Genomic DNA, 17,905 nt, shown 5'->3' on the forward strand with positions numbered 1-17,905 from the left:
ATTCAAATTTATGTATTAAATTTATTCAAAATATATTAGGCGTAGAGGTGTTTCTTACTGTATTTTTTTTCGGTTAAAATAATATTTTTAAACGTTTTATTGATTTCTTTGTTTTTATTTTATTCATTATTTATAATCTGATTTTGTATTTTGTTGTGGTTTGATTGTGCCAATTGTCATTATGACATATTGACATAAAATCAAAGCTTTTTAATGTTTGAGTTGAAATAAATGAAACAGAATTTCAAAAAGTACGCTATTTTGTAGATTAAAATTCTACTGCCTACAAAACTTAGTGATATAGCTGCTTTAAGTTAAATTCAATTTATTTTAACAAAATGGGTGATGGTATGTAAATATCAATATACTATTTATATTTTATACTTGCTAGAATAGTATACATATGAATAACTTATATTTGCAGAGGATGTAATACGCAGAAGGCTTCTCATAGATGGTGACGGAACAGGAGACGATCGCCGTCTTAATGTTTTGTTAAAAACATTAATAAAATGGTGTAACAGTTCAGATGAAAAATCGGAAGAGAGGTTAGAATAAGGATTGATGTCTATAATTGTACATTTTATTTACGTACAACGATTTAACACTAATAGCTATAATATAAAAAATACAACCTAGTTGGTTGGTAGAAAATACATTTATTTTTTATTAAAGCTATTCTTTACAAAACAACAGATTATGAAAAACACTAACATTGATATTTACAATTGTTGGATTTGGGGCCTTAATTATACTCTCATAATCAAAACTAATAAAGGTTTCTAGGTAGTATTTTTGGAGTTTTTTTTGCTAGTTTTTCTCAGTACATATTGTTTTATGTATACAGATGGTACAGTTTGTTTAAATAACTTGTATGAAGCATAATTAATAAAATTTAGCATATGTTGCTTTCTTGCTTTATGCTTTATGTTGTTCATTAACCAAACCCTCTATTCCCTCCGACACTTTATTCAAGGGAATGGGAAATTGGACTAATAGAAGATAGTTCAGACAAAGACAAAATCTGTTAAAAAAATACAGACCTTGAGCTTACAACCAAAGACACTTCAATGTAGTTTTTTATGAAAGAACTAATTGTCGCCTGAAACTTCACTTGTTAGTCACAGACATATCTTTCCCTCGAGTTCAAGCTTGCTTCATACCAAATCATTACATTTGCTTCCCACTTAAGCTTGGCCCTGATTAAAGTGACAGATGGAGTTACTTTTGCATTTGTAATATCAGTATTGATGTGAATGTTTTATTTCCAATTGTGTAGTCATTAATTTTTAACGTTTTCTGGGATCCTGATGTAAAAGTGTATGTACAAATAATATTTTTATGTATCAGAAAAATTACTGACATTGTATAGCTTTGGAACAGAACATTCATTTTTCTTATTTACAATAGTTTCCTTCCATCCTGAGGTTTTAATTAATATTTATCATATTATCAACAATATACAGTAATAAGCTACAGTCAAAATTTTATTACTTATCAAAACACTGGTAGTGATATAATAAAATATATTTTTAAATGTTTTCAGTAAATCAACTCAATATGATAGAATGTTGGCTCAACTTGCTCAATGCGAATTTGCCGTAACAAAATCTCAACTGGGCTCTGAAATGATGGCCGCAGAACTTCAAAGCTACGAATCATTATCGAAAATTCTAGAAAATGGCATAGAAATAGCGAAAGACAATATAGAAAAAAGTAAAGCTGATTTAGCTCAAGCAAAAACGGTGCGAAAGAATCGTATTGAGTATGATGTATTAGCGAAGGTAATAAGTGAACAGCCAGATAGGAAGGAAACCTTGGAGCGTCTCGGCACACTGAAAACAGAATTGAGCAGTCTTGAAACAACAAAACAACAGCTCGAGAGTCGATTGTCGTTGAGAAAGAAACAATTCCACGTGCTTGTTACGTCGATACATCAGTTGCAAGCATTGTTAGACGAACCAGATGATTTGGAATCTATTTCCGACGATGTCGAAATGAAGGACATTGTTAATTGATTTAGCTGTTAAGAAACCTATTTTTGATAATAAACAATTTTGGATAATTCATCTGTTTGTAATTTTAATTTAATTTTGATCTAATTTTTAAATTAGACTTCGCGCGTATATAAAATTCGGGTCTATTATTAGTTTTTGTTATAAAAGACCGATTATAATTGTTTTGATATATTTTATAATTCCTTAAAAAAATCATTTTGTCTGTAATGTAATATTCTAGGATTTAATTTTGAGTATTGGTTTGTTTAATTTTGTTCCCTCACTGATGTGCGAACCTTGAGTATTTCAACCCACAACGCCCAGTGACGCTGTAGATACATTAGGGGCATAATAGACATACCGAAACATTTTATTTTATTTTTATTCTAATTGTATCATTTCAGGTTGCGTTCTGTCTTGTTCGCATCTTACTGACTTATGTAATGCCCGTATATGAATTGTTACGATATAGGCGGATGCTCTCAGAGGACGCTATTTTTTTTTTGTTTTTTTTTTTCCATTTTGCATGTACAATAATAATTATATTTTAGTTATTTGAAACAGCCTGGCTTAGGCTTTGTTAATAACTAAGATTTTAATTTAAATACCTACACACTACATAGACAAATATGAAACAACGACACTAAACTATGAGTTGAGTTCGGTACCGTTATTTTTTCCGATAAGCCAAAATGACTCTTATAAATAATAATTTGCTTCATAATTACATTTAAAATCCCTCACGTATACTTCGTTTACTTAGATATTTATTGTATGTAACTGGCACGTGGCTCAAGGCTTGTGATCTGTTTTGTTTCTCAAATATGTACGTTTCTTGAATTATTAATATTACAAGTCCACTGTTACTTGAGTCGGTATTCTACGGGGAATTTTGTGGTTTACTATTTGCAGACGTTAACAGTCCAGGGGGAGTACTAAACATACGTTCATAAGGTTTTATGCGCAATTAAACAACATTTTGTTAAAGCATAATGAAGAACTGCATAAAATCAAATAATTATTACGGAAAGTCAAGACATAAAAGCCAAGTCAGACCTTAGGCAACAATATATTATCCTAAGTTATAAGAAGAAATGATATTTTATGTAGTTATAAATAAATTTCAGGAAGGACCATTGTACTTGGCACCCATTTAGACCTCACTTCTTTTGTCGTTGAAGTCAACAACAAAGGTATATATCATAATATTGGACTTGGCTCTCATTTTTACATTTATGTTTTTGATGGGATATCACTACTTTTTGTAAATAAATTATTAGTAGGTACTTATTAATAACAAAATTAATACAAAATGTTTTTTGTTAAACTATTCTATTTTCCTACATTTACGGGGTATAATTGTCTTTTTTGTAATTCGTTCTATATTTTCTTGTACTTCTGAAATGTTCGAGTGAATGGCCCATTCAGTGTCCGGTTTTTTTTACGCGTTTTCTGTTTATACTTAATTTGCCCAAGTTGGGGCGATATAACGTGCGCAGACGGTTGTACTCTACAATAGAGCTCTATTGTGCCTTGATTTGACCTGGACCTAAATTGATAAGATGTACTCCATCTAAGGTTTTAACTCTGGAGAGGCCAACGTAAGCCTGCTCTTTACTAAATATAGAGGAGCCTATGTCGAGAAGAGCACTGTCAAGGCGAAGGCCTTGTGATTTGTAGATAGTAGTAGAATATGCTAAGCAAATAGAGAATTGTTTCTATTGAGCATATTCATTACTTAATATCTGAAACATGGTTTTGACTTCTAGTTCGCAAATTAAATGATGTTTAAATTGAATTGTTATTTTACGTGCCCTATTGCTGTTGCCGAAGTCCCAATGTACCTTCTCTATTTTTCCATTGTACCCATTCACCAGTCCTTTACTGACATCAGCTTGCTTGCTCGATACTATTCTTCCAAGCAATAAGGATCCCCGTTTGTAGCGCTAGAGTACATATTTAAATCATCCCATTTACGATATACATACTCTATTAGAGTCTCAAGAAACCTATTTTTTGTTGTATACTAGTATACTCAAACAAAGAATATGCAATCAAATAGACTAGGTAGCTTCCATCGGAAGGCATTAGCATAATTCTTTTGAGCACGGCTGCCACTCGCTCGGACACGTCCGCGTCTAGGTTTTATCGCAACGCTCCTATTCCGCTGCTACGGAGTCGCGTCGCGCGCCGTGTACCGAAATGCTATGCTATGCTATTATTATTGTTTTTTAAAGTAAAATGAATTTGCACCATTGATGTGCGCTAAATGCCAGTTAATAACGTAATAAATACGAAAGTCGACTATACTCATAAGTACTAAAACGGAAATATTTGGATTTAAAAAAATTAAGGGTGGTATTCAACTCGTTATATATTCACGTGAAGACCTTTAAATCCACATTAAGACCGGCTGTCATAAGTTTTTATTGCTGGTTCTTACATCATCTGTTTTTATAGTTATTATTACATTACATTACAGGAACTATAAGTATATTTATAAGTGTTCCTAATTGACCCAATAAAATGAAATATTATAATAAAATGATAAAAAAATTCCAGTTTCAGATTTTTTCCTTTCTATTGGCCTAATTATCTACCTGCATGCCAAATTTCAACTTTCTAGGTTATAGTTTTGATCTATAGGTCAGTGAGTGATAAAAATGACGATTTTTACACGTTAATATCTAAATAACCGCTTGAGATACGTTTATGAAATTTAGAATACATATGTATCTCGCGAGTTTCAATATATGAGCCAATTTTGACACGTTTATGTCAAATAGTTTTTGAGTTATGAGGAGGTCAAAAGTGGCTCCAAATGGTTCGTGTAATATTACACACAGTGCTGCTCGCAATTACTTGTACTTGGCTGACACGCTACCGCGTGTCTAGATTAGCACACCTCCACACCATCTATAAAGCATACAATTTAAATTCCACATCCCTTCAAAAATATAAGACTTCATACACACTTTTTATCCCCGTTTTAGAGGTGGAGTTTCTTAAAATCCGTTCTTAGTGGATGTTACAAATTTCTAGTTTGTAGGTGTTATAGTTTTTGAAATTTCAATAAGAAATTGCATTGAAGTATAATTTGTCGATTAACTTATACTTGAAGGACAGTACTTTAAACACAATCGCTAACTACTTGATATAACGTATAGACGTCATAACAGACAGCCTATAGCGGGCAGTAGACTGTCTAAAAACATTTGATCTTGTTTATAACTAATCCATAAGTTAAATTTCTAATATAACAGATTGCTTATAAATTTATTTCCTTTATTAACAAATAAAAAATATATTATATCGTCATTTTAAACATAAATAATAATAATATTAAGAAACCTATCTTTCTTTTTTTTCTTTATTGTTGCATATTTCAATATAAGTTCAAGGAAAATCCACAGGTCATAATCTAACTACATAAGAAAGAAAAGACTACATAATCTTTAAGGCTATAACTATTTAAAATACATATACTTATCTACTAATATATTACATGTCAGGTCCTACGCAGTTTCGAAAAGCATATAGTCGCACTATATTAGGGTTTTGCTACTAAACTTTTCAGCGGATGGCGAGAAGTAGACTAGTATAGAGTGCCTAAAAATTACTACGTTACTAGAACATTTATGATCATCTAACTTTATAGAGCAATCTAAAATGTTCAGCGCTAAAAGCACACAAAGAATATTACGATATCAAGAAATTAATTTTATAATTTACTAATTAAAGCCACTCAGATCAAGCCCATTTAAGCTTATTAGGTAATCGAATAAGTTGAAAACATTTAATTTTAATTGAGCATTTAATTTTATTTGAAATATTCTTTTGGAAAATCTTGAGCTTAATAGTTTTATTTCTTGTACAAAGTAACTATTGTTAATGTGATATATTATAAAATACCAGAATAGTATCACATTCTTGTGCGTAGAAAAATATTTAATAACTGTAAGAGTAGGACAAAATAGATGAACCTTATTATATAACATTGACGAGAAGTGACAACCCTTGAAGATAATTACTTCAATCAACACAGGTATGTGTTCTGTTGCTAGTTTAATTTTCTATATTTATTTTGTGTTGATGCGCAAAGGTGTCTGTTATTAACGTGGAGTGGTCCTCTATAATGACATTTTTATGTTTTATTATTACTTTATTATCATAAAAATACCCGTAGAAATTAATAAAGTACACACAGGTACCTACAGTGGGCAAAGTTCAGTCGACTGTTGCATCAGGCAAAACAGCTTTTGTTTCTGGCTTGTCAAGGTAAAGCTGCTGCTCTCGGTTTTAAAGTTAGAGAGATTGTCGGGTTTGACGTTTATTTAGGCTTTTAATTAGTATTTTCCATGGCATATCTATGACATATTTTGAAAACTACAGCGGAAAGAAATTTTAGCTATACAAAATCATTTTGAACAGAATAGGTACTTACCTACTTGAAGCTGCCTTTAAAATTAGTCAACATACATAAGTGGAAATTGTAGAAAAAGTAGAGAATACGGTTAGCATAAGCTATCAGCAGTATTTTGTACATTATATACTTTCAACGGTGCAATAAAGTATAAGTTTTATGAAAAAGGCTATTTCGCTTCCGATATCAACTTCGGCAAAACAGTTGGAGGTAGGGGCTTTGCACGTCCATTCTATAATATTTTATTAATATTATTCGCTGGTATTAAAGTAGAACGGCAGCTGGGATTTTTAAAATAAAAATTGAAACATTGAGATAAAAAGGTCACTTGTAATTTGTAGGGCCCTGAAATGGGGTAAGACGGCACTGATTTTGCTCATATAATATTTCATTCTTGTCCCCTCACTGTAGTTATGTTATACTTATAATAAAAAACACAAATCAAGCAACATGTACAATAACGATTAATAAACATGCAAATATCCGAACGAACTATTATTGATATGAATTACGCTGCGGAACGCTAACTAATTTGCTGGTTAAAAAGCATTGCGTGTTGAATGTGTCTCTTCTTTTTAAAAGGACGCTAATATTCTATTTTATATGTTTTATCCAACAAATAAAACCCACGAACAAATTCCTGTGGGTCTAGGTGTAAAGTAATAAACATTTATATCGTTTACTTTCCACGTCAAACTAAACTTTTAACGCGCAAGCTCGGGTTGGTTGTACCGTCAAAGTGAGGCTTCGTTTCAGAGCGTTCGCACGCGACGCCTCCTACTATTTTTACGAAACTTCTTCTTTACGTTTTCATATAAGAAAATGCCTTCATGGTGGGACTATTTGCAATTTAATCGACAGTATCATAACAAGCGAAACTTAGAAGAAGGTTTATTTCAAATAGCCTCACAAACTTGCAATATATTAGTAAAGGTCAACAACACGAATAATATTAATTTGACGAGAAACAACAGAAGTGACGAGTACGGATGCGCCGGACCTCCTAAAGGAAAAAGTTCAATGCAGATCTGCGTACCCAAGTTTAGAAAAAATTCTATCACGGCGGGCTGCAATCCTGGACTATCAGTAAGTATATAATGCTTTCTTTGTTTAATTGAATCTTCTACTTCGAAATATTCATTTAAAAAACTTGTGATTCTCGGATATATAATTTTAGATACGAATTTCAATTAAATTAGGTAGATACCTAAAATTATGTTTATAGTAGGTTTATATTTACTGTAATAAAAAACAGAAAATCTTTTAATTTAGTATAATTTTCAAAGTGTAATTAATGAATAGGCAGAAAGACTTTGTCATCGGGATTAATCATGAAAATATTGAATTAATATAAAATAAGATTTTTATTATTTTATAAATTTTAATTTAAAAAATATGTATTAAATTATTCTTAAAATAACAAATAGGGAAAACTTCTAATGTTGCTTGATCTATCCTCTAGAATTAATATTTTAATACAAAATATATTAGCTACAACATTATTAAAAATATTCAAAAAAATAATCGAAATCTTTCAGCCTAAAACTAATATCAACAGATCTATTGTTTGGTAACGAAATTTTTTAGAAAAACATGTATATTAATATTAATATCATGATGTATTATATTTTGTTTAAAATTTCAATATTTGTGCAGTTATTACAATTTTTTTAGTTTTCGAAATATATTTTCTTAGTGGTATCTAGAACAGAACGAATTAAATATTAACTGTTTAAACGCTGTTATTACTACAAGTTGACTATTTCTAGTCAGTTAATTAATATTTTAATTTCCTATTGCGTTATTCTAACAGAAACCAATAAAAAACTATACCATACAACATGAAAATATATTTTGAATATTAAATAAGTTGAGTGTAGTGACAAATATTTTAACTTAGATACATTTTGAAATAATACTTAGGTATAATGTATTTAAACGTTCCAAATTTCTAGATGTGCTTTAACTGTCTTCGGTTTCATCATTATATTTTGTATATCATACTGTAATTAGAGAATAAAACCTACCATTATAACGTAATGATATCGTGACTTACAGTAGACATAATTAAGTTATTGATATCTCTTTCGGTGGTACGGCCAGGACAAACAACATTTATTTTATAGAAGTTCTTTGACGATCATATTTCGAATTATTATTGGTACTATAAAACACGCGAACTGTAAGTTAGTAAGCGAAAACTAACTAAAGTTATCACTAACGACAAAAATCATAGAACCCTACAGCCAATCACTTTACGTCCTTGTCTTCCGTCTAAAAGATGCATAGGTGCGCGGGGTGAGTCCAGTCTACTTTCATTGTCCATCGGTTATAAACGATATATTGTATAACGGATACAGTGAGAAATAAAAAACAAGGCGGTGTGAGTGCGGTGTTTCTAAGCAGTTTTGGCGGCGCGCAAATTTTTGCAAGCTGCTTCCATTTGAGGTGAATGACCAGCTGTATAATTTTGTTGTGCTTATTTTTTGTCGTAGCGTGCCGTGGTGGTATGTTGTCGCTATATTGATTTTATACGTAGAGAAAGACATCGCGGTCGCTGCATACGCTTTGCCCCAACGATCGACCTTGTTCCAATTATTTTCGTATTAGCTGTGGCTTTTGTGCTTGTTTTTCGGGTATACCATAAACTTTGGATTAGTTGGAATCCAATACACCACGCCAATGTAAATTGGCTATGACTAAGAGCAACAATGGTTTATTCCACGAACATTTAATCATGAAGTTGCATGATTCTCAGAATTACAAGTAAACCAATAAAAAAATCTTAAGTCAATTTAAACGTAGTTTAAATTTTAATCTGTATTTTAATCGAATGTCACGTTAAACTTGAAAAATGCTTAATATTTTTCAATAAAAAATAATTTTAAACTATCGTTATGCGTTTCATAAATTCACAGATAAAGATTTGTAAAGCTAAATTAAGGGAATACAAATTATAATACACTTACCTAACTGTTAGCATATAATTTCGTCTTTATAAATTACAATAGTTTTATTTTATTTTTTCATTTATTTCATTTTATTCCACTGTTAGTGGTAAATAATCCACTTTATAATAAGTGGTCACCACTGCACATAGATATTGATACAAAAAATATATATATATATATATATATAATCAAGGCGCACGGTGGGTGCGCCACAAATCTAGGAAACTAAAATGTCCCTTGTGCTAAAGACACACTGGCTCACTCACACTGGAACTGGAACACAACAATACTCAGTAAATCATATATTCTATCGTCAAGCAATCGTGGCGGTAAAATATATTTTGGGTAGAATGGTGCCTACTCAAAAGCGTGGCCCGTGGCACAAGGCCCAACTACCCAGTAAATTTAAAAGAACGATATTTTTTTTTTATAATATCTAACTCCACTTTTAAAAGGAGATTTCATCTTGTCAATTTAGATGCTAAAAGCATTTAGCTATTAGACAATGTTTTAGCTGAAACAAAGGGTTCGGAACACTCAGCGGTGAACACTAATTGTTGTCTAATGCTTTACTTTATAATGTTGGTTATTTAATATTACTTTTTCTATGTATATATTTTTAAAACAGTTTATATTAAAAAATTAAGTGTTAAATAACGGTGATAATGTTTTAACATGGCTTATGAATTTTATATGTTTCTGTTTCCACTATATACTCAGATTCAAGAAGTCGTTGGAATTACGGTATAATATATGTGTTATTGTTTCACTACAAAATATTTCAATGTCTATCCAAATTAATGCAATTAAAATAATTTTACATCATACTGACGGCTAACGCTGGATAAGCAGAAACGGTTATGTTCTCAAACCTGCGGTTTTAGTAACAACTAAAAGTAAAAAAAGTAACAGTCTGTATATGTATCACTATAGGACTAAAAATTGGTGGATACACTCGGTGGTGCCTTGGTTTGTGTTTTGGTTTGTAGGGAGAGCGAGCCAGTGTCATGACAGGCACGAAAGCTTCCAAGGTTGGTTTTTTTTTTATGGCATTGGTTGGTGGACGAGCATATGGGCCACCTGATGGTAAGTGGTTACCACCGCCCATAGACAAAGGCGCTGTAAGAAATGTTAACCATTCCTTACATCACCTATGCGCCACCAACCTTGGGCACTAAGATGTTATGTCCCTTGTGCCTGTAATTACACTGGCTCACTCACCCTTCTAACCGGAACACAACAATACAGTGTACTGTTATTTGGCGGTAGAATATCTGATTTGTTGGTGGTACCTACCCAGACGGGATTGCACAAAGCCCTACCACCAAGTAACGCATGGGAAGAAATAGTTACTATTTCTTGGAACACCAATGTCTATGTATAGCAGATTTTTATTTGACTCGCAGGTTTCCACACGATGGTTCCCTTAGAGCTATGTACGAGATGACTTATAAACACAAATTAAGCACATGAACATTTAGTGGTGCTGTCCTGGGTTTGAATTCGTTATCATGGGTAAAGATTCACGCGCTCCGACCATTGGACCATCTTGGCTGTTTAATGAACTTTAATTAATAATTTAAGCGATTTTAGCTTAAGCACAACTAACAGTCTTGTCTCGGCTGCCTGGGATAGTTTCGTCCGCTCACGACCTATCATACAATCTAATATCAACATTTTGTTTGGTTATTCAACTATCAATAGCTATCTCAAAATCGATTAGTTCAGCTAGTATTTTTGTATGAGCAACGATGACTCAGTATTCGCCATTCCTTTGCCTTTATATCATTTATTTGGGTCGATTTGTGTAAACTGCTTAACAAAATGCTTAAGATCCGCAACCGCTTTATCTGATCGGTTTCCATCAACATACACGTGGTGGTCATGCTTTCGATTGGTGGTATTATTAATGCTACCAATCAAAAATTTAAACAAACATGATCTTCAATTCAGAATCACTATGACTATAAAAATGAAGTACATTTTATTTATGCAAGCGACATTCCAGTAACTTGCCAAGTACCAGGTACATATAAATATATTACGTTCCGTTGAAGGCTGGCTCACGTGTCTGATTAGTCAACGCATTCTGACCGTACATGACTCTATGCTTTGTAACCTAGATTTCAAAGCGATAGGTGCTTAGTATTTCAAGACTATAGTGGTAAATTAGCTTCGTGACCTAGTTTAGCACCGTCACGTTTATAAGCTATATTGCTACGAATTTCGTAGCACCGAAGACTGGCCTGCTACGCGATAGCTACGCTAAGGCCAAGCACTCGGAAATCTTTACAAAGTTTTGCCACAAACGACGTAGAGTTTATGTATGTGTAGACTTCATTAACGTATAATTAACGAATCATATACCTTAAAACTTATGAAACACAAAACATGAAAAAGATAAACATGGGCGTGGATATGTATCTAGTAGATATTCAATGAAAATACTTATGAAAAATAACCGTGGATTACGCCCTAACAGCTTAACGGTATAACAATGATGTATAAGTCGTAGGTGCTTTTCGAGGCAGTTTTTTTATAAAGAGGAATTATCAATACTAACAATTCTCTAAAAATAGGCATTACTAGTGTTTCCTTTAAAAATAAGTTGATGATGTAGATACATATATTAAATAATATTCGATAAATTATTTAAAACCAGTACGGAAGGTCTTATGATCCAATTAACCACATTTGAACGTATACGCTTATTAAATACTTTTACTTTATAATTATGTACAGTGAACAAAAAAAATAATAGGAATTTAAGTATAATAATTTACATTTCCATTTACAATTGTCAATTACAAATTAAAAATACCTACTGCAAAAATAATGACCCCGTATGTGAATGTCAGGATTGCCGCGTTGAATTCTGATTACTACAATTGCGAAAAATTTATCAATTCTGTCAGGAATGGAGGCAACAAGACGTTATATATTTTAAATCTGGACGAACTTCTCTATGCTATAAAACTTCTTAGCTAAATGACCAATAGTTAGATTCCTTTCTCAATTTTATCGATGATTTATAAATCTTTGGGTGGATCAATAAATAAATCTCGATAGAATCTACCACCTTCGTATAAGATAACTAAAAATGTGTACCGATAAAAAAATTGAGTTCAATACAGAAACGACTATCGTATATTATTTAATTTACCAACTGCAATGTAATCCCAATATATACGAAAGTTAAATATACATTATTATTAGAACAATATCGTTAATCTCCGTTATCAAATAAATTGACTTTCATGCATATTTTTATGGAACACGAGTGCTTAAATGTATTATTCTTATTTTGAAAGATAATGCCAACTAAATAAAACAAAGTGTTTAAAAATAATGGTACCAATGATAGGTATTTTAGGTATCTATAATATAATATCATAAAAACATTAAAATATGGTCTAAAAATATATATTTGGAAAAACATGACATATATTAGCATATTCTTATATATATATATATATATATAATTAATAGTATTAAAAAATCTGTTTTATTCAAATAAGAAATTTGATAAGCAATCATGTAAAAGTGAATTAGTATTACGAAAAACATTGAGGAGGGTCCGTTGTGTGAATAATTTATTTATGTAGGTAGCATTTTCTATGTGGCCACCTGACTACATAGAAAATTCAAACATCACTTCTGTAGTCTATGATCATGAAGATCATTTGATCACCTTTACGTCGTGAAAGAACTTGTAAAATCTAATCATTTAAGTTTTTTATTTGTATCAAAAAGTTAACATTGACATAAAAATACATGGCAGTTAAATCCACTCAATCCATTATTTATAATTATTTTACATATTCATTTCCAGTACCTTTAAGTATTTCTTGAAAGAACATAGCCGTTGTGTAACGTGTTACTCGCTTAGTTTATTTTTTATAAGCTTTCCTTTGCAAATGCCAACAGTTCTTGTAGGTCGAGGTCAAGGCCCCTCCAGACTTGGGCGTGTATTTCGTTTGTGATTAATAGTTTGTATTACGAATCCATTAGCCAAAGTCTAGTTTTAAGAGATTAATTTGTGACAACTTATCCATCAATTTTAAGTTCCAGACTACAACGAGAAACTCGACTTAGGTACATAACGTGTTTCCGTTTGCTTGGTCGTAAGCGTAACATTCATTTTATAAATTTTATTAGACCAGTATAAAGAAATCTCTATAAAATACATTACCAATATGATTTATTGTACGACAATACTTTAAAAATTGGCTGTATGTATGCTTCATTTTAAAACTATACTGAACAGAAGCAAAAAATTATTGTGAACCTCGTCCCTTTTTGAAGTCGGACAGCAGCAAAGATATGCTATAAGCAGAAATAAAATTAATAAAATGAACAATGGCCGGTATTTTCAATTGGAAAGCGATCGCTTCCAGAAGACTTTTGGATAAAGGACATGAGATTGATAAACCGCCAACGACGGAAACGGCGGTTTGCAGTAGCGAAAACAGTATATTTTGCTCAATATTGTATTTCCTACAGAGTATTTGGCAAGTTGATCGCTTGTGGTAGTAGTATATAGACTGTTTAACTGTTGTGAGAACTTTACCGCAGTAAAATGCGATATTGCGCTTGCTTTATGCATCTGAACTTATGATTTTTCGTTAATTGAAAAAAAAAAATTGGGCCCGTATTGGACAAATAGAAAAAAAATAAAATTATTTTTTATTCGATTTTCATATCATAATTCAAAGATATTTTTTACTAAACACTCAAGAATAGAATTAATTATTTTTAGCCCAACTAGTAGGTACTATCCACTTACGCTGTCTGTACTCATTTTAAAATTATAGTCTAGCTTTACTTATCTATAATAATTTACTGCTTTTACTGACTGTAACAGAAATCTTCTCGGTAGAGGTAGAACCTTATTCCGAACCGGTGGTAGTTTCACATGAGTTCGTGTGAAATAACGATTTTAAATTGCCTATTTGAAAAAAAGTATATTTTGATTTGTTACTTATATGTTTCTCTTATGTTTTTTATTAAGGTATCTAAAGTCTTATTTGTTATTTTAATAAGAGTTATAATACAAATTGATTTAAACGAACAAATTCCCTTAAGTACAATGATTACGTCATATGGCCTTGAGAACAGTCACAAATAAGTTTGATGTTCCCACACAGGTAATTGAACTTTCATCCAAACGTTTTATTGCTACGTTTGCTCGTAGTTTCTCAACATTTTTCAAGTAAATAATGTAAATACATCTATAAATCACGATCTGCAAAATGAAAAATGTATTTGTTTTCCCCATATTCTTAGTATGTATCGAATTTCAATTGCATGTCAATATAGAAACTATAAACAATAATTTCAAGAATAATTGTGTTAATTGTTAAATAGGAAATTAACCTTGTGAAAAACAATACTACCGCGGCTAGATTATAAGGCAGCATATTCCGAAGTCCTAGATTTAAATCCAAGGTCGGACTAGGAAGAAAAACCGACAAGAAACTTAGTTGTTACTCCTTTTTCAAATTAAGTATATTACATTAATTTGTGTTCATTAAATGAAATTTCATTCATGTACCTACATCATGCATGAAAACTAAGGAATAATAACTGCGCTTGTTTATGACCTTTATATATATTAATATACTTAATACATTAGGTAATGTTTTTATTAATTCGCTAATTACGAGCGGGATTTTATCATAAAAACCAGGAAAGGAATTATTGACTCTGCAGAGGCGGAAATTTAGTTCTTGTTTACAAGATGTTTGTTGTATTTTCCATCAATACAGTCAGTATTATTTCGAATGTTACCCACATTCGAAATAACATTTTTGTAAATAAACTGCGATACGACCGCACGTAGCCGACTTAGTAATTAATAACATACAGGCTTTATTTTGTGGGTGGATTCTGAAGTATGCAAAAGCGTTACACCTAATTAATACTTAAAAAAAATATTCAAACATACGTATCAATAGTTGATAGTAGTATTTAGAGCACTAGTTTGAAATTTATATATGTATATCGTTGAGAAGCTATAATTTTTGTAAAAGATTGATTTAATTAAACATGTTTTACAATATTTATTTATTTATTTATTTAAAAGACACACCATCGGCATATACACAAAAAAATAGTAGTTAATAAAAGAACATCAGACTCATTCTGTGTGGTACACCATTACAGGCGTGTAATATCAATTATGGCTACCTTTTTGAAATGGACATTTAACAAAATTATTTCGCAATTGCATGGCGATCTAAAGATATGGTTTAAATGTAAATAATTTTTATGAATTCTCAGCTTAGTTTTAGACGTAACATTATATTTTTATCGAAAATTTTATAATAGTATATCATTTTTCTTTTGTGTTTCTAGAATATATGTAGTTGTTAAATTTACATGTCCATTGTATTTGGTTATAATAATTTATAATGCATTTAACAAAACTATAAATAATCTTTCTAGAGATCTATACATTACTTATGGTTCAATTAATTGTTCAATTAATTGAATTTCTAATTCATACATTTCATACTCTCACCTTACCTTATAAACTTAAATTAAAAATAGCCTAAACTTTTATCCGTCCAACCCCCATGAAGGTTTATAAAAATAAAAACGGTAAAATAATAAGTTCTGACTATGAAATCTTGTTCCGTATTATTTAGTTATGGTTCGTCCTAGCTCTGAAGGGCATACATGCAATATTGTGCATGGTACATGCAATATTGGTATGTCAACTTGCATTTCCGCGTTCAGTACATTTTTTAAAATAATTTCCTCAATGTAACCTTGACCTCTACTTTACAAGTTCATAATACTTATAGAATACCATTGCCACGTGTCACATGAAACCTTGTTTTTATTAATAGATTAATTATGTTGGCATAAATTGTATTGAATTAGTATAATTTAGTTAAAACAATCCAACTATTATAAATTGTATATTAATAAGTATACATTTTGAAATGCTTTATCGTCGTCGTCAGTAGGTACCTAAATTGAGATAAGTTTTTTTTTGTAGTTACTTGTAATTAATTAAATATTTTATGTACAAAGTTATTGCACTTTGAATTTTGGATTTGAATACGCCGGCTGCAGTTATTGTCAGAACTCACTTTTTAACAAGGAAATCAGACCTTATTGAAGTGAAGTGAGTCGTTTGCCACGGCAATTCGTGCGGTTACCGTCACGACGGTTTTCTTCCGCACGAATTTCTTCTCCACACCGCTTGACTCCCGTGTAGATGCTGTATATTGTTAAAATAGTTAGAAACATATATTTATTTTTATTTATTTTACTTCAGGTATATTTATTGTTATTTTTTTCCTTTGATAATTATTATAATAATTTCCCGTGACGGCCACTTTTCTTTTGTTTACATTTTAACGGCTGTTGTAATGACTAGGTACTCAAAGTACATTCTTGGCTCTATTGTATTCTATGAAAAATTGGAAACTAAGTGAATTCGTGTAATCTCTTTTAATATCTCTTAAAATCTGTCAGCGACATGATGTTATTATGTACGCTGTACGCTGACAAATTAATGTCCCCTCGGACCGCTTATATACTGTAATAGCCAATTACTTTGAAGGACAAAGCCCTTTAACGTAGCAATTTTAGGGTTAATAACGCGTGATGACTCATTTTCAGCGTATTCAATTTTTAAACAATGATTTAATGTATCATCGTAATTTTGTAATTTTCGAATTATTTTGTGTTCTTTTTTTATGGTATCGGTTGGCGGACGAGCACATGGGCCACCTGATGGTAAGCGGTCACCACCGCTATAGACGGTCACCGTTTTCGCTGTCGCTGTCTTTGCTAGAAGGCTCGCACAAAGACTGCTGGTACCTGCAGTAGGATTAGCAGTAACTTTTGGAGGGAGTCAATGCACTTGTTGTGTCTCCGTTGATCCTTTTGCATTTTTCTTATCCGTTTCTTTAGTGTTTATTTTATTAGAAGTTTTGGACGACATGATTATATATTTACAATCCCAATTACTTATTGTGGCGCTAGCTGATTGGCATAGAAGATGCACACAGTCGACTGTCTCACTCTTCTGTTCTGTAATTGATATTATCCGTTTTTTGGGTTCTTCTTCTGTCTTTTTATTTTGGGTTCTTGAATTTTCGAATTGCAGATGGTGGAACTCGTTTTTAGGATTCTTTTAAACCCAAAACTCGGCGAGTCTTAGTGCCTTGTTGAAGGAAGCTCCACTTAGGGGGTGAATTGGGAAGGGATGTAAGTGAGATTCTGGTGATCGGATTTTTTTTAATTTATATATCTTCACCCAATTCCTACGTATATTATGTGCTTATTATTACATATATTATTTTGCATTAAATTCGTGAAAGTTCTCTTCGTTGATCGATGAAGAAATATAATAAATATGATATATATTATGTTTGAGCCTTACTATATCTTAACATATATTGTAGTTTATATTTCTTATATATTTTACCTTTGCAGTAGATAGATACCATGTAGGATTTATATAGCGTTTTTCTTGTTAAGTCGCTTACGTACTGTTTTTTTAGCAATAAAAAAGA

General features: G+C 31.4%; 2 protein-coding genes across 2 annotated transcripts in view; both read left to right on the forward strand.

Moving 5' to 3' along the window:
• The first annotated feature begins 172 nt into the window (after positions 1-172).
• Positions 173-2,071, forward strand: LOC125066857 (THO complex subunit 7 homolog). The gene is made up of 3 exons (XM_047675148.1): positions 173-348; positions 425-548; positions 1,547-2,071. The coding sequence occupies exons 1-3, from the start codon at positions 339-341 to the stop codon at positions 2,016-2,018; spliced, it is 606 nt and encodes a 201-aa protein (XP_047531104.1). The 5' UTR covers positions 173-338; the 3' UTR covers positions 2,019-2,071.
• A 5,156-nt stretch (positions 2,072-7,227) lies between these two features.
• LOC125066908 (5'-3' exonuclease PLD3-like) overlaps positions 7,228-17,905 on the forward strand; it is a 52,360-nt gene continuing 41,682 nt past the window's right edge. The window contains exon 1 of the mRNA XM_047675227.1: positions 7,228-7,506. Coding sequence (XP_047531183.1) covers positions 7,243-7,506 — 264 coding nt within the window. The 5' untranslated portion in view covers positions 7,228-7,242. The remainder of the gene's footprint in view (positions 7,507-17,905) is intronic.

This window comes from Vanessa atalanta, chromosome 10 (genome assembly GCF_905147765.1).
Source record: "Vanessa atalanta chromosome 10, ilVanAtal1.2, whole genome shotgun sequence".
Lineage (NCBI taxonomy): Eukaryota > Metazoa > Arthropoda > Insecta > Lepidoptera > Nymphalidae > Vanessa > Vanessa atalanta.